At 39.0% G+C, this 27,769-nt stretch overlaps 1 protein-coding gene across 1 annotated transcript; it reads left to right on the top strand.

Moving 5' to 3' along the window:
- The first annotated feature begins 211 nt into the window (after positions 1–211).
- Positions 212–13,793, top strand: CPSF2 (cleavage and polyadenylation specific factor 2). The gene is made up of 15 exons (XM_084270587.1): positions 212–278; positions 400–585; positions 2,024–2,183; positions 2,275–2,380; positions 3,832–3,961; positions 4,264–4,379; positions 4,918–5,105; positions 5,495–5,785; positions 6,868–6,968; positions 7,300–7,500; positions 8,154–8,306; positions 8,850–9,075; positions 10,795–11,094; positions 12,218–12,352; positions 12,452–13,793. The coding sequence occupies exons 2-15, from the start codon at positions 437–439 to the stop codon at positions 12,542–12,544; spliced, it is 2,349 nt and encodes a 782-aa protein (XP_084126713.1). The 5' UTR covers positions 212–278; positions 400–436; the 3' UTR covers positions 12,545–13,793.
- The last annotated feature ends 13,976 nt before the right edge of the window (positions 13,794–27,769 follow it).

Below are 27,769 nucleotides of genomic sequence, written 5' to 3' on the forward strand. Positions count from 1 at the left end.
GGAGCCGCAGTGCGGAGTCCCCGGCTTCACCCCCCCTCGCCTTTCCCGCCGCCCTCGCCCCCCCTCTGGCGCTGAGGCCCTTCTCGGGCCGTCGCCGGACTTGCGGGGCCGCAGCCCTGGATGCGCCGTGTCCCGGGGTCTCCCTGGCCGGCCTTCTGAGGGGAGCTGCGAACTGCGCGACGCCTAGTGATCATTTTTTATTCTTACGGTGGAAATACCTCTCGTTATATTAACGGAAGACCTAGAGCAACCAAAAGTTATCCTCTGAGACTTAATTGGTATTGCCTGGCTGCATTGAGCAGCACTCACAACTTACCTTGCATATTCTCAGAAATTTGATAGACTTTTCCTTTGGATTAGTCAGTTAAACGGGTTTTTTTTTTCCTTCCCCTTGTTCAGATTAGTTCTTTGGGAGTGTAAACACTTGGAAAGCAAAATGACATCCATTATCAAGCTGACTACGCTGTCAGGGGTGCAGGAGGAATCTGCCCTTTGCTATCTGTTGCAAGTAGATGAATTTCGTTTTCTTTTGGACTGTGGCTGGGATGAAAACTTTTCTATGGACATTATTGATTCCCTGAGGAAGTAAGTAGTTCAGCTCGTGCACTTTTTAAAATAGGTCGTGTCCTTTTATGACAGTTTTCAAGACACCATGCAGTGGTCTCTGATGATGTTAAATCCAAAATTTTTTTGTTGTTGCTTGAGGAATGCTTTATATGAGGAGAATTATTCTACATTTCCAGTAGAAAAATTGGGGTTTTTTTTTATGTGAGCTGGGTAACGTCTATTAATTGTAATTCTGACTGTTCAGTGTTCTAGCTTGGACGTTTTGGGTTGGGTTCTTTTTGCATAAACATGACGAACAGAGTTTGTAGGAGACTGGCCTTGGTTCTAAACTTGTTTAGAATGGTTAACTAAGTTTTAAATTGAAGAATCCTTAGTGTACATAGGCTGAATACAAAGTGGTTCAGCTGTTGCCTCTTGTTTGAAGTTGAGTAGACTGTCAGGAAAACAGCTGATGTTATCCCAACCTTGCAAAGAATTAAACCTGTCTAGAATTTAATACTGAACTACTGCAGGTTTACAGCAAGGAGCATTGCTGATGCAGGCATTGATTACAAGATTGTGACTGAAACACGGAAATTCCTGAAAGAGACTAAGCTTTGTGATGCTATTTTTATAGCTTCACTTTTCTAGCATTGACACCCTTGCAGTGTTTAGAGTCTTTTAAGTGAGGATTATGATGTACTAAGGGTAACGTACAACATTCCTTCTCTTACTAGAGAAGCAATTAGACAAAATGCACATCCGTCAAGAGCGTGTGTGCCCCAGTTGCTATGTCAGGGAACAAAAAACTTTCAGACCCACTTGTATTATCACTTCTTGTGTGTGTTTTGTGCCCTCAAGATTTTTACTCATAGGTACCAAGTTTGTAGTTTGTATTATTATTTTATGTAACACTGTGCAAGAAAAAAAAACCCTGTTTTTAAAATTAAAACCTCCAAAATTATGTACTGCTTTTCTTAAACAATATAATTGACCTTTAATGTTTTTAAAGAAATATATTCTAATTTGTTCCTTATCAGTTTAAGGGTTGTAATGTCTTTGATCCTGTTACTTGGTCTTTATCACCAGAGGAAAAGTTGTAGTCTGTTTTAGGTTTTTAGATGTGTAAATAATTGGCAGCATGTTTGCAGGGATAACGTTTTTGGCCACTTGGTTAATGTACTTTCTGGTGTCCAAGTATACATTATGGTCTTTCTAATCAAGAATTTAGTGTGAAACTTATGTGTTCCAGACCTTGAAATTATATTTTAAGGAGTCACTTGCACTTTTAAGTACTTGAATGTTTGGAAATATCTTTTAGTTGGGATTTTGAAAAGTTTGTTCTAAACGTGGAAGGGCTTATGTTTTCTGGTTTGGTATGCAGACTGTGTATGTATTCTCAAGATAGCCATAATAGGTGGAATATAAGACCATACAGAACTCTTTCCACCAACTTCTGTTGTCCCTCTGTTTGTAGACATGTACACCAGGTTGATGCTGTTCTTCTTTCTCACCCTGACCCTCTACACCTTGGTGCTCTTCCATATGCAGTTGGAAAAATGGGGTTGAATTGTGCCATTTATGCAACTATTCCTGTATATAAAATGGGACAGATGTTTATGTATGATCTTTACCAGGTAAGTTTAAGCTGATGCTTTCATACACAATGTCTTTGATATGATAGAGTGCTCAGGTTCTTGAATGGTTTATACTTGTTATTTGTTTTAGTCCCGCCATAATACCGAAGATTTCACACTCTTTACCTTGGATGATGTAGATGCAGCCTTTGATAAGATACAACAGCTGAAATTTTCTCAGATTGTGAACTTGAAAGGTAAAGTTGTCACCAGAGTTTCAAGAAATTGCTTTTAGCCAAAGGCAACAGAGTCATTAAGAGTTGAAGTAACTTAAAGGGAGTAAGGTTTGTAATGTGCATTTTGCAGGGCTGAATTCAATTGGTCTGTGTCAGTCTGTCAGCTGGATGTTTGCCTCAGTAATCATATGTGGAACTGGGTAGAATTTCTACTTAATGAGGAGGAGGTCATGCCAAAGCGTATTTAGACATTTGTTTCTTGTTTGTGGGGTTTTGGGTGTTTTGGTTGGTTTTTTTTTTAACTTTTCTTGGAATTTGCTGATGCGTCTCAAAAGCATTTACTCCTGCCTAGTGGTAGATACCTCAGACCCCTTCAGTAACCAGTAGCACAAAGGAAAGTTTTCTAGAGAATGAGTAGATTGCAGAGGTTGAGTTACAGCATTTGGATGCTTTAATAAGGAGGTCTTCACTGATTCTGAATGATACTGAGTAGCCTGTTGCTAGGAACTGTAGCATCCAGAGAATCAGCAGCTTTTCACTCTTGTTGAATTTAAAGATCAGAATGAAATGGAAACCCTGTTCTTGAACAAACACCACCAGCAGCTTGTCTCTGAGATGTAGTGTCTCCTGGTTTGTGAATGCTGCTTGCCAAAATACTTGCCCTGTAATTTGGAAAATAGTAATGGGATGCCATCCTTGAAAGGCTGCTGACCCTTTTTCAAGGTTTTTGTAGCAAGGCTGTGTCTGTGCTGCCAACCTTTACATCTTAAAGGAAATTTTAGTGAGCAACTTTTTTAAACCCCCCAGCTTTTTCATATTTAGTGGAAAAAAGACTCAGTGGATGTATCTAAGAAGATAATGCATGTTTTAGTTATTATTAGAGCTGTTCCCTTCTGTTCAAGTTGGTGGAATATAGGAAGTAAGTAATGGTCCTCCATGGTCTAGTTTTACTCTGACAAAAGTCTAGGCTAGTGTCAATAAGGAGGAGTAACAGTGTATTTAAAAAAAAGGCATCAGGTGGTGAAAAATCTGTCATTCTGACTGCAGCACATGGACACCTTTCCTAGCATTGTTTGACTTGTGTATTTGCTATTCTGAGACACTTCCATCTTGTGTATTTCATATGTTTTTTTAAGTCCCTAGGCAGTGAATGATACAGTAAACATTTTGTGTTGCCCCAGAGAGAGGTCTGCCTTTCACCAGTGTGCTTGCTTTCATGTGGTATACTTGTTATATAATTTGCTGTTGTTTAGGTCTATAGTTAGAGCAGCTCTGCAGTGCCTCTGAGTATTGGTGGGAGGTGGAGGGAAGAAGTGGTTTTTCACTGTAATTTCTTTTTCTGGAGACATAAGAGAAGTGAATTGGGAAAAAAAAAAAAAAAAGAAAAAAAAAGGTTTAAAGTTACTGTCTCTTATTCAGAGTGATGGATTTTAATGCATCTCATGTACCTAAAATGTTTAAAACTTCTGTAGGCAAAGGACATGGTTTGTCAATCACACCATTGCCAGCTGGCCACATGATAGGAGGCACAATTTGGAAGATTGTAAAGGATGGAGAGGAAGAAATTGTTTATGCAGTTGATTTCAACCACAAGAGGGAGATGTAAGTTCAACAAAGCAATATGTATTTTTTTAGGTGGTGTTAGGTGTGGAAGTAGCAGTGCCTTTCTAGCTCTAGTAAGACCACTAATTTCACTTGGGCTTGGAGTATTCGGTTTGAAACAAGCATTAGCTCTGGGATTCTTTATTCCACGCAGTTTTATTTATTTGTAAGCTTGAAGCAGGAAACATTCAGCTATAGAGGAGTTAGATTTCTGTACATGCAAACATCTGGAAAATAGCTCTCTTTTTTTTTCCTCATAAAATTGAGATACAAGAAGTGAGATTTTTGCCTTTTTTCTCCAGCCATCTGAATGGATGTTCCTTGGAAATGTTGAGCCGGCCTTCGTTACTTATTACAGATTCCTTTAATGCTACTTATGTACAACCCAGGAGGAAGCAAAGGGATGAACAGCTGCTGAGTATGTATTCACTTTGGGCTTGAAAATAGCATAAATGTAATTTATTAACTATTGTAAATCAGCATCCAAACTAAGAACCTTTATTAAAATGTAACAAAATTTGGAGTTAACTCTCTGACAGCCCTGGTCTTGTGGGTCAAACATTTTATTGAAAATAATGAAGCACATTTGAAAACTGTGTTTTAACCAGTAACAATTACTCTTTTCTTGAGGAATCTTTAAATGACCTTCCTTAGCACATTCTTTTTTAAACTCCATTTTACTCCTGGTTGTTTGGTTGCTTGTTTTTTTTTTAATTAAAAAAAGCGGTATCAAGGTAGTGAAATCTTAAGAACTACCAAGAACACTCCAGCTTCTTTTAATTTTGTTGGAAACGTGGATTTGGATCTCTTTGTGAGGTTTAATTTATTTTTGTGTTCAATTTGCTTTTCATTATGATTGCTAGTGTGATGTAACAAAGAAAAAACCCCAAGCCACAAACATTCTTATTTTTGTTCAAAGTTTAAGTTGGTTTTTGTTTTGTTTTTATTCTTCCTAGCTAATGTTTTGGAGACGTTACGGGGTGATGGAAACGTATTAATAGCTGTGGATACAGCAGGCAGAGTTCTGGAACTTGCTCAACTTCTTGATCAGATCTGGAGAACAAAAGATGCCGGATTAGGAGTCTACTCTCTGGCACTTCTGAATAACGTCAGCTACAATGTAGTGGAGTTCTCTAAGTCACAGGTTTGTTTTGATTTTGAAATGCAGTTACAAAGAGGGTAATGCAGCTTGTATGCAAAAGTATTTTAACAGTAAAAGTGGCTAAATGCTGGGTGTTGTCTTTATTCTGTAACGTGTGTTTATGTCTCGGATCTTTCAAGTAAAACAGAGTCCAGTCATGGCTATAGGCTTGGTAGTAATTTCTGATTTTATCACAAGACTTGGTAAAGTAGTTTATAACTTAAAAAAAAAAGAGGACTTAAAAGTACATTTTTGTGTTACACTCAGCATTCTATGCTTGCTGGGAAATGTTGATGTAATCACACGCATGCTGAATCCTGTACTTCATACCAGGTTCTTACATTATTGTACTCATATTCTTATAGATAACTTTTTCTCAATGCATATTTTAGGTTGAATGGATGAGTGACAAGTTGATGAGATGTTTTGAAGACAAGAGAAACAACCCTTTTCAGTTCCGCCATCTCTCCTTATGTCATAGTCTGTTGGATCTGGCTCGAGTGCCTAGTCCAAAAGTTGTTCTTGCCAGTCAGCCTGACTTAGAGTGTGGATTTTCTAGAGATCTTTTCATCCAATGGTGCCAGGATTCTAAAAACTCTATAATTTTAACGTACCGCACTACACCTGGAACATTAGCACGATTCTTGATTGATAATCCTTCTGAAAAAGTTATAGATATTGAGGTAAGAGTTGTCTGTGTATCTCAAAGGTTGGGGTAGGGTTGTTTCTTTTTTATTGTGGACCATTTCGGGGAATACAAGCAAAACTTAATTTAGTTTCCTTTTTGGTCTACTGACAAAGCTTTTAGTGGTGGAAGGAAACTTGAAATCAGTATGTTGAGCATTTAACAATTTAATTGTGGATAAACTTACATAAAAATAGGCCTTCCCTTAGGAACTGTGAAACGCTGGTTGGTGGTGTGGCAAAATTAATACTCCATAGACATGAACATGAAATCACTTTTGAATATTTAGAGAACACTTTCCTCTGATTTTGTTGTTTGAGAAAAATTTCTGTTTGCACTTGATGTACAGACCACAATGTACGATTGATTATTCTTGCTAGAAAATACTGTGGGTTTGGATGAGGAGAGAATCAAGTCAGATCAGTATAATATATCCCACGAGAATTAGAAAGATCAGTGAAAGCTAGGAATTAGAAGAATACAGTTCATTCATGCTTTCAAATTATTTTCAGTAGTTTATTTACATGTGTTTTTGTCTTTGTGGTAAACATTGTTAGTTTAAGGGAGTCCCCTGTGATCACAGTGATAATTTAAACCCTGATGATGCAGCTTTATTTTAGTTTTAGATGGGATGCGTTGAATTGCGGTATTAGACTACTAGTAGAATTCAGCATTATTCAGGGTGACCTATACTCCAATTTGATCTTTCAGGAAAGAAAAAACAAAGTTTACCATTGTTTTGACTGTTATTATGACTTTGCTGGGTTCTTCTGGTTTGGTGTTAGTGACACAGAAGTTAATAACATACTGCTGATCTTGGACTGTTTCTGTCCACTTGTTGGAGAGATGTTTCAAGAGATTTTTGTAAAGCTGATTGATGTTAATACCTTTAGAAACATCATGATGTTGTCAGAGCTAGGTGCCACACAGCTGCATAATTGTGTATGTGAGTGTATGTGATATACAAGTCGTACTTGGCTTTGGTACTTAAGTACAAATATCCTTGTCAGAAAGGTGTAAGAAAAATATTAAAGTCATGTCATCTACTCACTATAAGAGTAATATTACTTCTATCTTCAGCTGAGAAAACGTGTCAAATTGGAAGGAAAAGAACTTGAAGAGTACCTAGAAAAAGAGAAACTGAAGAAAGAAGCAGCTAAGAAGTTAGAACAATCTAAAGAGTAAGTATATATTGGCTGTTGCATTTTGCTGTTACAGAGTTGAGATTTCTGTGGGATCATTCTGCTGCTTCAACTGTTTAAGGGATAAATAAAAAAGATAGTCTTGATAGACTTGTTTGAGGACCCTGAGGAATCAGGAATGGCTGCCTTTAATCTGATGTTATGATAGACCTGTTTCCTCTGCTTTTTGACTGTGAGCTCTTACTCAGGTACATAAACTGCCCTTGTCTTTGGTCAGTGTGATGTCAACTGTTATTTTCCACTCAGCGTGTTTATGTAATATTAAACCCGAAGAAAAGAGCAAGTGCCATTTTTTGCAATGTCATTTCAGGGCAGATATTGATTCCAGTGATGAGAGTGATGCTGAAGAGGATATTGATCAGCCAACTGTACATAAGACCAAACATGATTTGATGATGAAAGGTGAAGGTAGCCGTAAAGGAAGCTTCTTCAAACAGGCAAAGAAGTCTTACCCAATGTTTCCAGCCCCTGAAGAAAGAATTAAATGGGATGAATATGGCGAGATTATCAAGTATGTGGTGGTAATTCATAGTAAAATGTACTAGCTATGAAGTAATTCAGAAATGGAAATAATGAAATTAAACCTCATAGCTTTGTTTCTTTTGCAGCACTTTTATATACTCCTCCAACTGCAGTGACTTTGAACAGTTAAGACAGTTTGGACTAAGTCTCACAGGAAGCTTATGATAGGATTGAAGCAGCAGAGTGCTGATCCTTGCCCTGTGTTCACATGCCTTAGGATGTGCTTCCACTCCAGGCTTTTTTTTTTTTTCCCTTTTATAAGATAAAAGATTTTCTTAACCTTTTTGTTCTGCTTTAAGGTACACATAATTTTTGTAAGTTTATAGTGAGGGGAAAGGACATTGTTCATCCTAGAAAAATCTAGCAATACTTGTCCTGTTTGCTTAAGGAATGCTTGCTAGAAAACCTCAATTTGCCAGTATTTCCCAAGATAACAAAGTTCCTTTTTAAGATAGGAAGGTGATATTTTCCAAACAAGTTCTGGTCAATTATGGAAATATTGAAGGCAAGTGTAATAAAATTCTTGGCAATAACCATTATAAGTCATCTCAGTAGTAGTAACAACCTTGTTTGGTTTTAGATTATGTAGTGCTTTGTTTATACTATAAGGCTATTAAAAGCAAAATGCCTTTCATTCTTTAGGCCTGAGGATTTTCTAGTTCCAGAACTTCAAGCAACAGAAGAAGAAAAAAGCAAATTAGAATCTGGTTTGACAAATGGAGAAGAGCCTATGGACCAGGATCTATCAGATGTTCCTACCAAATGTATTTCTGCAACAGACTCCATGGAAATTAAGTGAGTGGCTTCATTCTTGTCAATTCTGCTAGAATGATGGCATAGGTACAGTCCTAATTGGGTGAAATCCTAGCTTGGAATTAAAGTGGGTAAGGGCTTGCTTTCTGGTGTGGTTTTTTTGTGCTGTTTTTTTTTTCCCAAACTATCTAAGTAGGTTTTTGGTTCCCCACTCTAAGAAGAAATTCATAGTTTGTTCACTGTATGATGGAGACAAGTGAGAGGAAGAACAAATGATATAATAGTGTATTAGCATAGATATTCAATCACTGTATATATTTTGTTAAAGTAACTTTGTTAAATATGCTCTTCTCCTGTTTTGGATGACTGTGGGTTTTGGGAATTTATAGTGTTAAATACACATGTGCTTGTATTTTGACAATTCTGTGTTTTACTGACCCATAATATAGTTTATGCTGACAGCTTTTGCTGATGTAGAATAACTTCAAAACATCATAGATTTTTAAATTAAATATTTTGGAGCACTTGAAGGTTTAATCTTCTAACCTAAACAAATGCTATTATTGGCTTTTTAATTTAAACTAGAGCCAGAGTTACATACATTGACTATGAAGGACGCTCAGATGGGGACTCAATTAAAAAAATCATTAACCAAATGAAGCCAAGACAACTGATCATTGTCCATGGACCCCCTGAGGCCAGTCAGGACCTTGCAGAATGTTGCAGAGCTTTTGGTGGAAAGGATATTAAAGTTTACATGCCAAAACTGCACGAAACTGTAGATGCAACCAGCGAAACTCACATTTACCAGGTTAGTTCTGTAACTACTCTGAAACGTAGTAGAGCTGGATTGACAGGCTCTACTTTAGCCCTCCACTCTGGGAGAGGAGAGGTGGTAGTACCTATGTGTACATTTGTGTTGCGTCATCAAGACATTAGTAGTGTTGTTCTGTCTTCTAGGTAAGCTTTCTCCTTATGCTTATGCTTAAGAATTCTTTAAAAGCTTTAATGTGAGATCAGCGTGTAAAGTTTGTGTGCGTGGGAACATGATTTTGCTTTACTCAAGTCTTGATAGATTAATAATGCCTGTATTTAAAGTGCCACTGTGCACGCTACTTGGAGTCTTTTTGGAATCTAAAGGGGAGCCTTAAGAGAGCAAAGAAGAAAAAAAAATCCTTTGTGCCTAAATAGAACCTAAAAATGAACTTGTAACATTAGGAATGAGTTGATGTGAAAAATAAGACACCTCTATGTGCTAGTGTCCCATTTTCCCCCTCACTCACCTCATTAATGTACTGCATTTTATTTGCATGGTTAAGCTCTTAATAAGAAAACTTGGATAATGTGTGTGAAGTATGTGAAAGTTATGTATGGTCCCAGTTCAACTTCTGAAGTGAGAAGAAAGTATCTGATGTGCTTTAGGCGTTGGTCCTGTATTCCTTTTGTCCCTTTAAAGTTAGTAGAAAAACATCGGTAGAATTATTGAAAGAGATGCTTCTCCTTTCCAGAGAAAACCTTGTCACCTTGTAGGAAGCAGAAAGTTCCAGTTTCTCAAAACTATACTGTTCTGACAGTCTGAAAACAGCAGTGTTAGATTCTGTGTCTGGTTTGTTGGATGTTGGTTTTGGGGTTTTTGGGATGTTTGTTGTTTTTTTTTAAACTATGAAAATTGCTAGTATTGAAGAAATGACATGATTGTCATTTTTCACAAAATATTTATCTGAATAAAATTGTAATTGCTTCATATTTAATCTTGGTATTTTTTTAATGTAAAGGGGAAATCCAGTCTTTTGCACAGCTTCAGTTTGTTTTTCTGCTGTAAACCTTCTCAACAGATGACATTAGAAAATAATAGATGTGAGTGGGGTGTCAGACTTTGGGTGTCTTTGGAGTGGATAGTTAGTTGCTGTATCGTTCATACAGTTGCAGCCTTGATTCCACTGTGGGGATCATGCACAATCTCCTGTGGATAATGCTCTTTCAGCATAGGGCTTTAATTAAGGGTTAAAGTCCTGGAATGCACCAGGTCATGTCTTTTGTACTTTAAAATCTATTGACAATAAATTATTAATTATATTTTTATTGTTGAAATTTATAACTGCTGTTCAGTAACCTAAATATATCTCTAGAAACTTCACTTAAATTTACAAAGGCCAACAGAGGAATTCCTTGGGTGTGAAGAAGGTTTCTTCTATTTTAAAAGGAGTTGATTGCTCTTGCTGTAATTTTAAGTCAAGTTTGCAGTTGTATAGGTTCTTTTTTGTCTTGGTTAAAATAAAAAAGATACTGATCTCCACTGCTTTAAGTTGAATAGGGACATAAGGGTAATACAAAATACATTTTGAAGCTACAGAACACCTTGCCTTGGTGGTACCAATTACCTTTTCCCTCGTTTTCCTTCCCAAAAGAGTATGAATCAAACTTATGTGGAGGGACAGTGGAAGGAGAAGTGCCAATTTTTAAAGCTTGAAGTAAAAACTTTCTGCGTTTTCCATCAAACTAATAGTACTTTTGTGTTTGTGCAATCCAGGTCAGATTAAAAGATTCTCTTGTCAGCTCCCTTCAGTTCTGTAAAGCCAAGGATGCTGAGCTGGCTTGGATAGATGGTGTTCTGGACATGCGGGTTTCGAAAGTGGATACTGGAGTGATTTTGGAAGAGGGGGAGCTGAGGGAAGAAGAAGACTTAGAGATGCAAGTGGATCTGCCTTCTTCAGACTCCAGTGTCATTGCACAACAGAAGGCCATGAAAAGCCTCTTTGGAGACGATGACAAGGAGATGTGTGAGGAGAGTGAGATCATTCCTACTTTGGAACCTCTGCCACCTCATGAGGTACAGGAATTTTGCTCATCTGGAATTCTTTCTTGAAGAGCTCTGGATTCATTTGTCTTTTTCTAGTGCTCAGAGGTTGATACTGTGATGTTATTCAAATGAAAGCCTCTCTGAAAATGGATTTTCATGTTTAATTTTCTTTGTTAAACCCAGTATTGTTCTTCTTTCAGTTCTTATGCTGTTCACAAAGGATGATCTCTTGCATCCACCACAGTGCCTAGTGTATGGTACCTTCTATTTGTGAAGATAAGGTTTTAATCAGCATGTTTTGTATTTATAGTTAATACTTGCAGATTTGGAAATTATTTGGTGTTTAGACACTCTTGGATATTTATTATGTTTTGTTTGTGTTATGGGAAGTAATTTGTATACTTGACATCTAGATCTTAGAAATTCACATGTCTCTGCTTCTACAGTAGTGATTCGAGAGTTCATCAAATTAATCTTTTCTGTAAATTTATCTTCATTCTTAAATTCAAATACTTTGCCTGTGAGTAGGTACTGTATTATCTTTGAATGATTACAATGCCTTCTAACATTAGAATTGCTCTTTAATATACTGTTGCACAGTCTTAAGTGTAGTTTGCTCTAGGAGCTAGCTAAATGTGGAGACAACTCTAAAGTCTGTTCAGATTCATGACAACTGTCAAAGACTGATCAGCAGTACAGTTTCCTGCAGCTCTGTCCCTGGCATAGCATGTTGTCGTGGTTTTACCCCGGCTGAGAGCTGAGATCCACGCAGCTGCCTGCTCCTTAAAGGAAAAGAGCAGGGGAAGAGGGAAGGGGGGGGTGAGAGCCAAGGGAGGGGAAAAGGAAGGGGCAAATAACCCCAAACCCAAGAAACTGCATCCTGACCAAAAGCAGGACACATGTTTTGGATACAGGATCTTCAATTGACAGCTTTCCATTTGTGTTCAATATGTCAGCAAAGAAGGAAAGTTTTCCTTTACTTGACAGATAATTTCTAAAGCCTTCCTAATCTGGAAATGTCTTCTGCAGGTGACCAGAAAAAGAACCACTCTTCTAGTCCTATAATCTAGGCTACACTGCTGCCAACATGATATTTTGAAACATGGAAGGTATTAAGTGGCACAAGTAATAAAATTGTGTGTGTTGTTTAAAGGTTCTTGGACATCAGTCTGTGTTTATGAATGAGCCAAGACTCTCTGACTTCAAGCAAGTTCTCTTGCGAGAAGGTATACAAGCTGAGTTTGTAGGAGGAGTGCTCGTGTGCAACAACCTGGTGGCTGTTCGCAGGGTAGGTGTTTTGTGTCTTAAACTGTAATGACTGATATTCTGAATGAAAAGTTCCTCATCAGTGTGAAGATAATAAATTGAAACATCTCTTTTGTTTCAGACTGAAACAGGGCGCATTGGATTGGAAGGCTGTCTCTGTCAGGACTTCTATAGGATAAGAGACCTTTTATATGAGCAATACGCTATTGTCTAAAGAAAGTGCTTGCAAAGATGTTTTTACTTGAACTTTTAAAGAAAGTGGAGAATTCTCCCAATTTTGACGTTTTGTAGTTTTCTAATTTATACAGGGGAGACCTAATTCATAAAGAACTATTAAGTACCCTGAACATGTAAATAACTGCTACTATTGTCCTTCATAAATCTGTTGGTACATTCCATGTTGTTGACTGTTACACCTTTTCCTTTCCCACATACCACATCGTAAATGAGGTTTTGACTATGAACCCTTCTCAGGAAAGGTTCGATTTGTCAGGACATGTTTTGGCTTCATAAATTCCCTGCCAAAGAGTACAAAAGGTATAAAAGTAATGCTTCTGTTCTAAAATGAGACTATATTGGGAACAGTGGGTTGTCTTTGGTTTCGTTGTTTTCTGGTTTTTGTGTGGTGGGTTTTGTTTTGTTGGATTTTTTTAAAAATAACTTAATTTAGGGGACAGCTTTGAGTCTTTTTTTCCTACTTTTTTTTTTTTTCTTTAATGGAGGTTAGTTAAAGTTCATTTTGAATAGCCTGGTTAAAGCTAGATGACCTGAACTTTCCCTTAGTTTTAATCTGGCTGCATCGTAATGTTATATCTATTCCATCTTAATAATTTATTCCAGAACAGCATTTAAAAATCTATATGAAGTATTAATCTGCAGAATCAAAAAATTACTTTGGAAATGTACTCTGAGAATACTCGATAATATTGTCAGGCGGTTTAAATTCCAGTATTTGTGTGCTTCAGAGTAACTTCTGTACAAACCTACAGAATCTGTAGCTCTAGGCTTAGCAAAATTATGCCAACTATAAAATGTTTTTGGAGTTCTGCTTTTAATACTTTGAAAGTCTAAAGCCTTTATCTGTGCACTGCTGCTTGTTCAGAGTGCCATTAGCCAAGTTCAGGAAGACCTACATTTTGAAATCTGAGTTTGTGATGTATTTAAAGCTCTTGTGCCATGTTTCATTCTAGTTGACAGTGTAGCTGCTGATGCTAGGAACTGACCTTACTTTTAGGTGAAGATGAGTGCAGTTTTGGGTGTCTTGATTTCTCAGAAGTTAATTTATGCTAACAAGTAGCCTCTTGAGAGTTTATTTAATCTTTACTTTTTCCCTGTCCACATTTGAACCACCAGCTTTGGCTGCAGAGGTTTGCTTGCTTGTTTTTACACTCAACAGCAATGTAACATAATGTAACATGTGCTTTCTGTATGTATGTTTAAATAAAACCTTTTGAAAAAGTGGCAAAAAATAGCCCTGTGGGCTGTCAGTGGAATGATAATTTACTTTGCAATTCATTCTTGACATGCAGTTTTCTATCTGATCTACAGACTATTTATTATGTGTAAAGTAGTATCTTAAAACTGAAGACCATGTTAAAAAACCCCACAAAACCCGCTAGAACTACATCCTAAAATGTAAAAACAACTTGGAAGTTTAATGCTGAGTGAGAAGGTATTTTGTTACACATGGAAAATCTTGGCAAGGAATGACTTACTGTTTTTAACAGTAGAAAAATGTTCATATTGACAGCTAGAACATCATAGAAGTGATCTGGTTTTGTAGCTGTTCTGTAGCAACTCTGTGTTCATCTATATGCCATGCTCGTTGGGGAGTGCTTCTTGCATTGCTACTGTTGCTGGTACTAACAAACTTTTATAAGGTGAGTTACTTTGAACAGAACTATGTTTGCCTTAGGACTTTTAACTTGAGGGCTCAGGGTGGGCAGAGGTCACACACCCCTGAATAGAATATACCAATAAAGTAAAAATCCCCTAAGAAATCAACCTAAAAATAGTGCTCTCTTTAAAAAAGTTATGAAGAAAAGACAGTGTGATCATAAACATTTCTATCAATTCTGTTTGGGTTTTTTAAACTGCAGATTCAAATTCATTGAAGCTGAACACAAGTGCAGTGCTATTGGTCACTAAATTCCACTTGTTCTGGTGTAGAGGAGAACCCCCAATGGATGCCTTCACTCAGGGAAAGGCGCATGTATGAGCAAAGCAGCTAAGTGTATTTTTTTAGTCTATTCAGTGTGAGTGTGGCTTGAAATTGGGTGTAGAAAGCTGATCTGCAAGGCAGTAAGAGTCATCCAAGTGCTGGGACTGGGGAAAGCTGGATTTGTGGACAATTCTGGTAGTGATGAACGGGAATACAGGCTGGTACACAGGGCACAGGCTGTGGATTTGCTGTGGGACAGGAGTGCCCCTCAGCTCTGCATTCACTACTTGCAAGCAGCGTGGAACTGAAGCAAAATCTCATCATTTTTGCCAAGTCTGATATAAGTTCTCTGATAGATTTTACTGTTGTTCTTGGTTTTTGTAACAGTGATTTGCTTTAAATGATATTTTGACTTATTTATGTAATTTTCAGAATTGCTGTCCTGGTTCTGGTTTGTATCTGAAATGAAAGATTTGTTTCCCTTGACCTCCACAAAGTGTCAGCGCTGCCATGGACTGTAAGCTGTATTTTCTCACTTAGGCATTTTCTTCTTTAGAAGTAGAAATTTGATGAGCAGAACCATTTATTCCTCTCTATTGGTCTCGAGGACGTGAATATTAACTTCAAATTGAACCCAGTTCTGGTACTTATTATTATATTGATTACTGATCTGGGGGTTGGAACCGATGATCTCTTGAGGTCCCTTCCAAGCCCTACAATTCTGTGATTCTGGGATTATTGACCATTTAAAATATTTCCTTTCAAGGGTCTTGGATAATTCAGATTTTCTGCTAGGAAGAGCCAAAGGGGTTTGGAGACACAGAAGAGGCAAAATCTTGCCTTCCCCCACCCCCAAAGTCCCTGTAATATTTGTGGGTAAATCCTAGCATTTGTAGTCTATTCTTTCTGTGCCCACGTAGTAGAATGTGAAGGCACATTACGAAGGATGAAAAGAATGTAGGAGCAGAAGTCTCTAATAATAAAAAGTAATTCTGTAGCTTATTGTTAAGCTGTTCCCATTGTCTAAACATAGGTTTACTTGAGTTAAATAACTTTATGTGGGCCACAGTCTCATTTTTAATGATTTTACTTTGACAGTATGTACTTGGAGGTGAGGTGAAGCTGAAAATCTTTCTTCTTCATTTAGACCTAACCAGATCCACTTCTCTTCTGATTTGTTAGTGGAAAGGAAGTAGTATAGTGTGCATACAGCCAGAGTAACAGTCTCGTGAGAGCGATTGAGATCTGTTTGCTGGCAAAACTTGCTTGGAAACGTAGGAATTCTCCTGTGTCTGCACAAGCTTTTAATTGCAGTTGAACTATTATCTGGAATAAACAAGCAAAGAGACACCCTACCAACAACACCCTGCCCCCATCTAAATAATTCTTACAGTTTGTTGTACCCTTAAACACTTAAATTGTGCAGAATCAAGATTTCTGTGACAAAGTATGACATTTATTAATATTTCAGTTAGGAAAGGGGTGAATTGCTTTGGGAAAATACTTAAACTACTAAAATTTTGAGGGGATTTTGGGAAAAGAAGTCTGAAGATTGCATAATACTCTGTTTCATGGCTTTTACGAGTTTCTTGGTAGTTTTAAAAAGGCGCTGAGGAAGATGATCTCGTAGTCAAACCTGATAAAGAAATGCATCCAGTAAACAGTTTTTGTAGGTCTCAAACTGAAAATCATAGCAGTTGAAAATAGGATAATGAAAAGAATCTTTAAAATTGCCTGTTGAAATTTATTTTAAAAAATACTTTAAACAGTTTTATGTTCTCTGAGACTATTGCTGATTGGAAAAAATAGAATGCTAATTTTCATCACTAGAGTTAATTTTGTAAATGGGAAACCTTGATGTGGCTTGTTTCCTGCAAGTCCAGAGCAGGGTAGTGAGCCAAAGGTGAGACGAGTAGTATTCATCTCAAGAGTATTTTTTTTCATTCCAGTGAAGCTGAAAGATTCCATTATAACAACACAAGCTATTGTAGGAAATGATCTTCCATGAAGTTTGACAGCAAGGAAAATATTTCATCTAAAATATTTCATCTAAAATTGCATCCTTCCTGTGTGGTAAGCAGTGTATGTTATGAACTGTTAGTGTACATCATGCTGCTTGACCAGTATAACAAAGGGATGAAAGAGCTCCTTGTTTCAGATCAATTAATTTAATTGTGTTAATAAAATTCTTAATTCCTTGTCCTAAAAGGTGTCTTAATGCTTCTGGCAGAGAAATTCTGAAAGGTGGTTGCAGTTCTGTGGTAAGTGAACTGATAGCTCCTTTCAGCTCAGTAACCCTTGCTCAGAGTGGTAGAAGAGGTATGTAGAAGTAGTACTTAAAATGTCTATTAATTGACAAGTTTGTTTTCTCAATGTGTAGTGAGAGAATGTGGAAAGATAAGGGAGAACTCATTTTTTTCATGTAGGGCACTTTAAGTTGTATTCCACTTGATAGGCTATATGTTACCACTGTGATAAGAAGTAAAAAACCCCAATGCATACAACCCCTAAAGTGCATTTTTGGGTAGAACTTCCAATAAGCCATGTAGCTGTTTTCTTAGAAAAGAAGGATCCATAGAAACTCAGAATGTTAAGAAGCAGTAAGTTCGATATGTGAGTTTTAATCGGTACAAACCTGCCTGATGCATAATCCTCTTAGGTGATAGAAGCTGGATCTGTGGTTCAACAGCTGAGTGGTAATGAGCTAAGTATCTGCCAAGAAGTATAATCTGTAACTGCAATCTGGTAGTCAGAAATTTTGATAATGAGCAAATATATTATTTTTGTACTGTAGGCTTTTCTTAAATATTTCTCATTGCCAGTGCAGTTCTGAAGTGCTAAAAACTTCTCTAAAAGGTATTTTGACAAATGGTTCTAAAGAAATTTGAAATTATGGTAATTTCAGTTGAAAAAACCCTCAAATTTTCTTTCCATCTTGGCCCAAGGCTGACACTAGTTTTTGTAAAATAGACTTCGGAAAATTCCACAGGGAAAGGAATGAAAGAGTTCCTCATGTGGTAGTGACTGTGGTGCCCTTGCTGGTGTTTAATATCTGTAACCTAAAGCATAATATTTAATGTCAGGTAACAGTCTGAAATTTTTTGCAGCTAAGTAACTATTCCATCTCCAGTGTATTAAAGGATTTTTTTTTTTTCAAACATATAACTAAAATCATTTTTTTCCTTTCTGGCTACTCAGTTTATAGGCATATTTAGGTGTCAATTAAGAAGAATGAACTCTTAGCAACAGAGTTGTTAAGTAACAATGCTTAGAGTGATCAGTTTCTCAAGCTGGTGGTTTCATCAGCTCCACCTCAGAGTTGTCACTGAACGTGGTTGCCTTCTCTACAAGGAGTCTGGTTTGGTTGTCTCACCCCTTGTGAACCGTAATGATACGACGCAGGCCACAATAGTTTTTTAGACTGCTCCACAGCTGTGTCTAGGCTGTGTAAATCAGAACAAGAATTCTAATCTAGAGTGAGCCACTTCAGATCACTGAGAAGGGTTCCTGCAGAGAAAAAAATAAAAGATCAATAGCTTAAAAGTTGAAAGCTAGTGTTTTGTTGGGGTTTAAGGTTGTAGTTTTATGTAAAAGCACTGCTGTTAATCTGGAGAAACTCTCCAGATCTTTATATTTTTGTTGAAAGAACAATTGGTTTCAGAAGAGACTGGCCAGGTATCAGTGATAATACTTGCCCTAAGGCAAGTAATTGCCTCAAAGCAAGTATGTTTTTTCCCCCTCTTTTAAATCCTTCTGGGTGCTACAGTATGCTCATCTCAGCTGTTTACTGCCAGTGTTTCTCAGAGGTAATTCTGAAGGAGGTAGGTAATATGTCTTTATCAGTAGCAGCACACAAATCGTACATAAACGTTGTACAAAGGGTCTTACGAGATGCTTGAAAGAAAGAAATGGAACATAGACAGAACTTACTCCTCACTAAACCTCAGCAGAGCTGTCAGGCATTTAATTTCTGTATCTGCTAGTACGTGCTGATAGAAACAGGCTTTTAGAGAATACTTTCTGAGGACATTGTGCAATGAGCTATTCAGGGAAAACAAACCAATACAAAGCTGCATGTGGGTAATCTAACTGGCCTGTTACATATGTTTCAGGATTTGAACCTGGAAATGACATTACATATGTGCCATCTCCCACTTTTTGGTATTATAACTACCTATTTTGCAACTTTACCCAGTGCCTGGGGCAACAGTTAGAGCTTATCCAAGTAATGATTTGTATTAAGACAATATTGTTGCATCTTCTGTTGCTTTCAGGGAATTTTTTTAGCTGCTATGGAGAAAAAGCCCTGAGTGTGATGTGGTTGGTACTTCACAAATTATTGGCAGGTGCTCTGCAAGCCATAATAATGAACTATCCTTACAGATCATCAGGGATTTCGTGTGTGTGTGTGTGTGTCATTTTGCAGCTCCTGGAGGAGTCGCACAGCTGGCGGAGCATATTGCCCGTCACCGTGCCAGACTTGGCATTTGAAAGCCTGCCAGATGGCTTTGTGCTGTCACGCTAGCCATGGATCAGCAGCCTGCAACACTCTGGAGGTAGTAAGCGCTTTATTTTTGCCCTTTGTAGGATCACATGAGTTAACACAGTTTTTATAAAGAGTCCAACCTGGGTTTTACACCTACCTGGTACTACCATGACTACCTGGTAGGTCAGGCCTCACGCTGCAGGAATCTATAGACAAATTATGTGCTTGACATATTCTGGTAAAATTTCTGCTATCAAAGTTTGGAGTTGCTCTGTATAGCCTGCTTTTTGTGTTTATGTAATTTTATTATGCCTCAGTATTTCTTTCATAATCTCCCTGATTTTACTAATGCACAATATTGCAAATGCAAGTATAAAACTAGTCAACAGACCTTAAATCATTTGTGTATCTCTAAACCTCTTATGCTGATTAAAAGTATTTAAGGCTATTAGTATTTTTTTATGTAACGGCGTCTAAATTTAGTTTCTGTTGCAGTCAAAAAACTCTCTGGTATTGCAAACCATGATCCTAATCTGCTTCCTCCTGGAGTCGCTGGCAGGAGTTCTTCAGTGCAGCTTCTATGCTTCTGTGTATTGATGATTTGAATAGTTAACATGGTTGTTTATCAAGAAACTCAGTTCTGATTTCTCTTTCAAAGTGTCAAGATAATACTTTTGTTCTGGTCTGGAGTGGGATTTTAATTACTTTGGGACATTGTTTTAATTGATTCTTGACTCTGTAAAATGTTACTTGAGTAGCCTGTAGGCTACTGCTCCATTGGCTGGGAGGAGGGGGCTATTAAAATACTGACTTATGTTACATTCTTCTGGCTCTTCTACAGAGGCAAAAAGAAAAAAAAAAGTTAAACCAGAAAAAGTAGAAATGTTGCACATGGTTCATATTTTCTAAACTGAGTAACTTTACCTGCATGACAACTGCATCCTATAGAACTGCACCTCTTCATTCTGTGAAGCCTGTTCTTACTGTTTTTAAAACAACTTCATTATTACAAAAAAGCCATAAAATCAAGCCATCATATATTAATAACATAATTTCCTGCAATATTATACATTGTCTCTGGTCAGTCAAGGCATGTGGTCTGGACTCTCTCTGTAAAGAACTTCCCCCTAATATCTAATCTAAACCTTCCCTTCTTTAACTTTAGTCCATTCCCCCTTGTCCTGCCCTTGTCTACCCTTTTAACAAGCTGATTCCCCTCCTGTTCCTCTGCTCCCTTCAGGGACTGGAAGGCTGCAATGAGGTCCCCTCACAGCCTTCTCTTCTCCAGGCTGAACCAGGCCAGCTCCCCCAGCCTCTCTTCGTAGGGGAGCTGCTCCAGCCCTCTGATCATCTTTGTGGCTCCTCTGAACCTTTTCCACCGGTTCTACAACTTTCTCGTATTAGGGGCCCCAGCTCTGGACACAGGACTCCAGCTGGGGCCTCATGAGGGCAGAGCAGAGAGGGACAATCCCCTCCCTGTCCCTGCTGCCACCCCTCTTCTGATGGAGCCCAGGATACCATTGCCCTTGCGAGCTGCAAGAGCCACTGCTGGCTTGTGTTGAGTTTCTAATCCACTAGAACCCCCCCAGGTCCTTCTCAACAGGGCCGCTCTCAATGGGCTCTTATCCCAGTCTATAGTGAAGGAAGTCATCAGCCATGTGTTCAAGGAGCTTGTTGGAAGGATTGAATGTTTGACTGTTAGCCTTGCTGCTATTGATATAGAAAAATGACTGCTGGTGTACAGAAATGGGTAACTTACAAGATTTTTTTTTTAATACAAAATTGAAGCTTATTTTTCTAATGAATATGTGCACGGTCTCAAAAACAGCTAGAGATCACTTTGAGTGGTATATACAAGAGTCAGTAGTACATACCTAAAAGTAGAGAATTTGAGTGCTTTGCACTTCTGGCAGTTTTACTCCTACATTTGCAGGACTATTCAGCTGATTGTTTTGTAAGGAAGCAATAGCTTACAAATTACACTGTTATTTCTTTGATCTGTGAATGGATTTTTTTCCTTTGCTTGTCAGAACATGTGCTCTAACAATTTTGAAATTGTTCTAAAATAACCCTTTTAGCTATGGGGGGTTACTTTTTCTTTAAAGTTGAGCTGCCTAAAGAAACTAACAACCTCCTTGAGCCTGCAGAATGATATCTGCCTTGGTGTTCTTGGTTGGGAAACGAGGTATGGATGCAGAGTGAGCTTTGGACAATGCAGAAGGTAAGGAGATATAACCAAAACTGTAATGACTTGTCTAGGGAGGTGGTGTTCTGCTTTGCTTACAAGAGTTATGGATGTCTTGTCAATGGTTCCCTGTAAAATTTGGAGTGAGCTTAAGATTTGAGAGTGGAACTGAATAGTTTTACTGGCAGATCTTCCAGTCTCTGTAAGCCTGTAGTGTCAGAATAAAAGAATGGTTTATGTTTTTCTCCAGGATAGGATTAGAAGCTAGAATGAGGCTTGGTATTGATAACACAAATGGAGGAGAACACTGAAGGCAAATAATAGGTTTTCTTGGCAACTTACAGCTTGGCAACTGGTGCTGGGTTGACACCACAAGACTGTTTCTTGTCTCCTGGTGAACGTTTTAATATGTGTGGCTGTTTGTTCGCTGGTCAAAGCATTGCTCTGTAAGGTTTTGGATACACAGCTTTGTATAACTCGATGGACTAAAGGATGTTCTCTTTTGCTTTTTGTTTCATTGTATTGAAACTTAATTATACAGTTCAATAATATGCAATGTAATTCTATGAAATCCAGAATTAAGTAGGAGCCAAATGATAAAAATTCCCTTACTGAATGCTAAGATTTTTCAGTATTAAATGACTTTTTTATGTTGACTTTTTTAATTCCTTGAACTTTCTGAAATTGTGTTTTAAACAGTACTCATTTCTTCTGTGTATGTTTCTGTAAGCCTTGATTCCTTACTGCAGGTGCTCTGCTGCATCTGTGTATTGTGGCTTTAAAAGGGCACATGCATGGAAGTCTTTGAACAGGGTATTCACTTTGAAAGTCTGCTGCTTACTGATGTATGTAGAAGTGTAAAATCTCTCTCCTACCAGCATTGCAGCATGCTTCTTACTGCACAGAGCTTTGACTTCCTTTGTGTGACTGATGAGAACCGCTGAAGAAGGGCATTATTTGTATTACTTTGAAAATTGTCAAGTCAGCTACTTGGCTTTGACTCCAAGGTGTCTCTTTTTTCTTCTTCTTTTTCTTTTTTTTTCCCATTGTCTGGCAAATTTGTAGCCCTGGAGTTGGTTACTGGGTTGGTAACTCGGCGTACCAGCTGCTGACAAAAGGGTATATGCTTCAGGGAAGGCAAAAATGGAAGTGGTGGAGACAGGCAGATTGGCTGTCATTATATTTCTTCAGAGTACACCAAAGAATTTTCTGGGTCATCAGCTTCACCTTTCATGTGATTAGTGTTTATAATACTCTGCTTTAGCATAGCTATCTCCTCAAGCACAGGGCTGCCTTGTCTACATTGAGCCTGCACAAGTCTTTCACTCTTTGATCTGCTGTAGTGCATGGGGAGAAGAGTTTGAGAGGAGACTACGTTACAACAGCATACTTGGATTTCTTACTCTACTTGACACCTTCATACATTATGGCTTTTTCAGACACCTCATGGTTTCCTTTGAGATGTTCAACAGCTCTACTTTTTGTCTTTTCTGTGAACTCTGTTACTCAACCAACAATGCTTTGTTGTTTCCACTTCTGGTGGGTTGATCCAGGCTGGTCACCAGGTGCCCACCAAAGCTGCTCTGTCACTGCCCTCTCCAGCTGGACAGGGGACAGAGCAAAAGGCTTGTGGGTTGAGATAGGGAAAGGGAGAGATCTGTCACCAATTACTATCAGGGAAATCAGTTGTAATTAATTACCACTCAAATCAGAGTAGGGTAATGAGAAATAAAACCAAATCTTAAAATGCTTCCCCCCCTCACCCCTCCCTGCTTCTTCCTGGGCTCAACTTCACTCCCAATTTCTCTCCTTCCTGCCCTCCAGCAGCACAGGGAGATGTGGTATGGGGCTTGTGGTCAGCTCATGACATGTTGTCTTGGCTGCTCCTTGATATTTTATCATTAGCAGTCTTTTTTTTTTTTTTTTAGTGCTTTTCATCATGTCCAGTAGCCACAGAAATAATGAATTTCAGAATCCTTTTTGCTAGTTACATCATTAAAGAATATGGTGAAAGGCATTGTAGTTCAGAGATGAAAAGTACGTTCTCTTGCTACAGCCAGATGAAAGTAACTGAAGATTTTCAGTGCAAACACCACCTCTGTGCTTTTCCTGTGTTTGAAATGACTGCCAGTGCAAGTAGTTTTGATTTTTTAAAAAAGTTGTGAAACCAGCTCTATGGTTGGCCAGAAATAAAAACTGGTGTGGTTACTGCTAGCAAAGGCCAGTCCTTTATCATACAGACCTAACTTGTTTGTCCATGTGCCGTGTCTGGGTGTGCTGTCTTCCTTGTCATGTTCTCCTGGGCTTGAGGTTGTGCTCTGCTGTACATATAGCACTGTAATGCTGTGCTCATGGCTCAGGGCACGCATCGTGTCAGAGGGGTCTGGGGTTGGAGCTTTGAAGGCCAAAGTGGACATTGATGGTGCAGCTCATTGTGGTCATAAAGAAGCCTCTTTGGAAAAGCAGGGTGGATATGTGTGTCTGCCCCAAATCATCTCTTTTCCAGAAAATACATCATTAGAACCAATGATGCTTTTGTGTGGGAAGTTGTGTTCTGTGTCTGAACAAGCTCCTCTCTTGTAATCTTACAGTAACTTAGAAAGCCTCACTTCTGATGCCCCACTTAAAAGGGTAATTATTTTTTTCTTTTTAATTCCCTTTTGTACAGATAATTTGAAACCTCCTGCAGAAAATGTTATTTTGTTTTCTGTATGTATGTTTTTAAAGCATGAGTTCTTTAGCAAGTTATGAAAGCCTTTGAAACAAAAGCAGCTATAAAAAGAATTCCAAATGAAATACGTGGACAGTGGCCATGGACACCGCACTAGGTTGAAGGCACAAAGATGTGGGGTGGTAACAGAAAACCAGCAGGAAGGAAATGAGCAGAAGGCGTGAGTGTTACCACACCATCCCAGCCATTGCTGGGACAGGGTGACAGCTACTGGCCATTGACCCAGGAGAAGCGGAGACTAGAAAGGGAAGGAGAGCTTCATAGCTGTTTGTGTTCTTCCCCCCAGCAGACAGATCAGTGATCAGAAGTTGGTGTTAACTGGCAATAAATGACTCTGAGAGAACATCCTGGAGTCCCCTGGCTGTTGGCAGGGCCCTGGCTGCCCTCTGAGAGGCTCCCTGCAGGCCCACTGAACCAGCGGGCAGGAGGGTTGTGTAAATATTCAGAATGATGCCAGCCATTAGTGACCAATTAGCAACATTAAAGGCCTCTTCGAGCATCCCACTTGCTACAGTTTTGAAAGGCTTGTGCAGTTAAGTAGATGGCATGGAATATGGGAATTCTCCGAACCAGCCGCGGTCGGGGTGGTCGCGTTTCCTGCGGTACGGTCAGGCAGGCATGAGCAAGCTAGTGGCAGAGCAACAGACGAGCTTGTCATTTAGGAACAGACACTAACGAAGTGTGAGCTGCAACCATATGTGGAACAAGCATCTCTGTGGTGTCAGTCGTGACTTTCTCTTTGCTCTCAGCTGAGCGCTGTGGCGCATTGCGGGCTCTGGAGGAGGCACGTGGGGTGGTGCATGTCCTGGCTGGGCTAAGCAGTTCAAACAGAGCACTGAAAGTTTAGGGTTAGCACTGAAGTTTTAGGAGATGTGGGATTTCTGACAGACCTGCAGGAGAAAGATTATTTTTTTTTAAATCAGCTGGTACTTGCAGCCTCAGCCCTAAGGGGTCCACTTGTGTTTCTGTGTGTCTAACTCTGTATTACAGTGTGTCTTACTGACTCTTTAGAACTGCCTTGCCTGCTGTACTGTTAAACATGGGGATGCATTTAGCTAAATGTCTCTTGCATCTTTCATGATACTGATGCTTCTCATCAGTATTGCTGTACCCTTTGGAGTTGTGCTACTGTTTATTAAACCTGTTGGACAAAGACCTTATGGTTCCCTGAGGTGATGGATAGGGGTGAGAGAGTATATTCATATGGGGTGTGAGGTGTTAATCCTACTGCTGGAAAGCTGGAACCTGTCCCAGGGAGACTGCCAGGGGATATGCTGCTGGCTGTGACAGAGTACTTACAGCCCTGGACTGAACAAAATTCCTCCTTTACCCTTTCTCATAGCAGAGCAGTTACATCACTTCTAGTAGTGTGCTGAAGAAAGGGAAGAATCCCACCTGGTCAGGGAGAGAACCAAGGAATAAGGCTCACTGTAAGTCTTGTAGTTTCTGCCTATGCAAGCATCCTAGCTGGGGGTTGGTGTCAGACAGTTTGGGCAAGGCAGTACAGAAATTTAGATACTGTGATGTGGTCACTAGCTCATTTGGTATCATCTGTGCTTAGGCTTGTATTGCAAGTGTAGTAGGATATTGTCTGTTGGTGATGAGCTATGTACTCTGATGAGAATCTACAGATGTGTTCTCTGTTCCTAAAGTCGATGTTTCAAACCTGTCAGTCTGGGAGGCCAGAGCTGGATCCTCTGGCCAAACCAGCTTTTCAGATGTGGTTTTCAACCTCTGATGAGTTTTGTGCTCTGCCTAACATTCTGACTTGGATACAAGGTAACTGCTTTTAAGACTAGTTGCTGTGGTCATGAAGGTAAGGGCTGGTGATGGTCTGTGCTGCTGAGGCTGCTGATGTGGTCAGCTGTCAGTCACTGAATGTATCCCACCATGATGCTAAGGCTGGGTGTGATCAAGACATATGGGTGGATGACAGCTTTAATGTAAGCAAACTGATGGGACAATGATAAAATAAATGGGTTCCCTGAACAGAAAGGGCATGCTTGCTGTTGCATTTTATGTTGGCAGGACAGGGATGAAGTCCATATCAAATGGTTTGATGTAGCTTTCACAGCCTGCAGCTGTTTGGCTTCATTTTCTTCTTGAGAGATAATCTGGGCTCACAGGGCTTGGGGCTGGTGGAAGTGTAAAGGTGGTTTTAAGTGTCAGATGGGCCTAGTAACAGAGCCTGGACTAAGGAAGGAGCAGCATTTTCTGTTTGCTTTGGTGTTTTTTATCGACTTCAGTTGTCTTTCATTTTATTAAATGCACATTTACATGCTTACAGCTCCAAAGTCCTTTCTGGGCTATGTACTAAATTTGTTTGGATGTTCATGGGGGAAATAAGAGTTAGTGGAAGAGTTGCACATCCCCTTTACTTCCTTGACTGACTTTCGGGTACATAAAACGTGAATAAGAGATGTTGTTATACAAGATGTGATTTCTAGCTACTCTAAATTTTTGCAGCATGTCAGGAGTTCCAGGAATCTTCTGACACACACTGTCCTAAAACTCACCTGACCTGAACTCAAGTGGTGAGCAAGTTACAGGTGCTCATGTGTTAGTGTAGGACATATGGAGAAAGTCTGGATTTTTAGAGTGTATTAAATTGTGTAGTCATGGCCTTTGTAAATGGCCTTCACAAATCAGCAATCTGATACTGCAGCATAAATATAACTGCTTATAATTATCATAGAAAGTATATTAGGTTATGAAGATTAGCCTGATCAAAGTGATTATAGTGATAGGATACAAGCATATTTTCTAGCATGTAAGTGGGCTGTTTTCTCTCTTAATATCTTGGCTTACTTTAAAATCAGATATTTGTTCTGGTGGAGCAAGTTACTAAACCTCATTAGAGTGAGTACGTAGACAATCATTCACTGGGGACCCACATGGATGACTTAGGGTAAGGTGAGAGTGTAGCTGCTGTCCCTGATTGCTCCTGTCATAGCAGGGAATTAAAATGAGGTTTGATGAGCCAGTTCAAAGGGATAACCTCCAACAAAGCAGACTTCTCACTGCAACTCGTGACTAGAGACAACCATGTAGGTGAGATGATGAATTGAACTGGGAACATGAGCCCTTTGCCCAGTAAATTGTGAGGTGGTGGCTCACATGGTGTAAGTTATATCACTTTACTCATGTGCTGATATGTGAAACAATTTTCTTGTATATGACCCTGACTTTACTTTTAAAGCAGAAGGAGTTACTTTGGGGCCTGGGAGGTAAAGTCATCTGGCCAAACCTACTTCAGCTTTTCCATCAGAGACTCTAAAACTAGGATGGCCATGCAAGCGCATTGATGTCAGAGCATTTGCTCAGCAGAAAGCAGACACTTGTCTCTTCACCCCTAAGGGGATAAACAAAATTTTCAGGAAAAAACAAGTCATGAAACATTGAAAAACAAAGCCATACAGTGGACTTAATTGGTTGCACTGGGAAATCATCAAGAAAAGCCCCTTCTTTTGATTTTTGATTTGACTCACTCCAGACTGTCTTTCTCAAGTTGTCACTTGCCTGTGTATGTGGTAGATGAAATGGCATCTGTTTCATGTTGCTGTAGAAGTGTGCCTGAACATATGAAGTGAAGCGTTTGGTTGATCAATGTTACTTTTTTTCCTAGTGCAAGGTCTCCAGGGATCATCCAATAGAAACTGGAAAGTGCCACTGCTAGAAATAAAAGCAGAGCCCTTGAAATCAAATGAAGCTTACATGTAATTATAAAACCCACATAGAGGTGGAAAACCAAAGCCAATTAGCAAATGGTATCATTTGCTTCTCTCTGGGACTTTAGCCGCGGTCCTCACTCTTTGTTAATACCAAACATGGATGTGGATTTGGTTGGCAGCAGCTCTGTACCCCTTTGCCTTCAAA

The sequence above is a fragment of the Gallinula chloropus genome (genome assembly GCF_964237585.1).
Source record: "Gallinula chloropus genome assembly, chromosome: 14".
NCBI lineage: Eukaryota > Metazoa > Chordata > Aves > Gruiformes > Rallidae > Gallinula > Gallinula chloropus.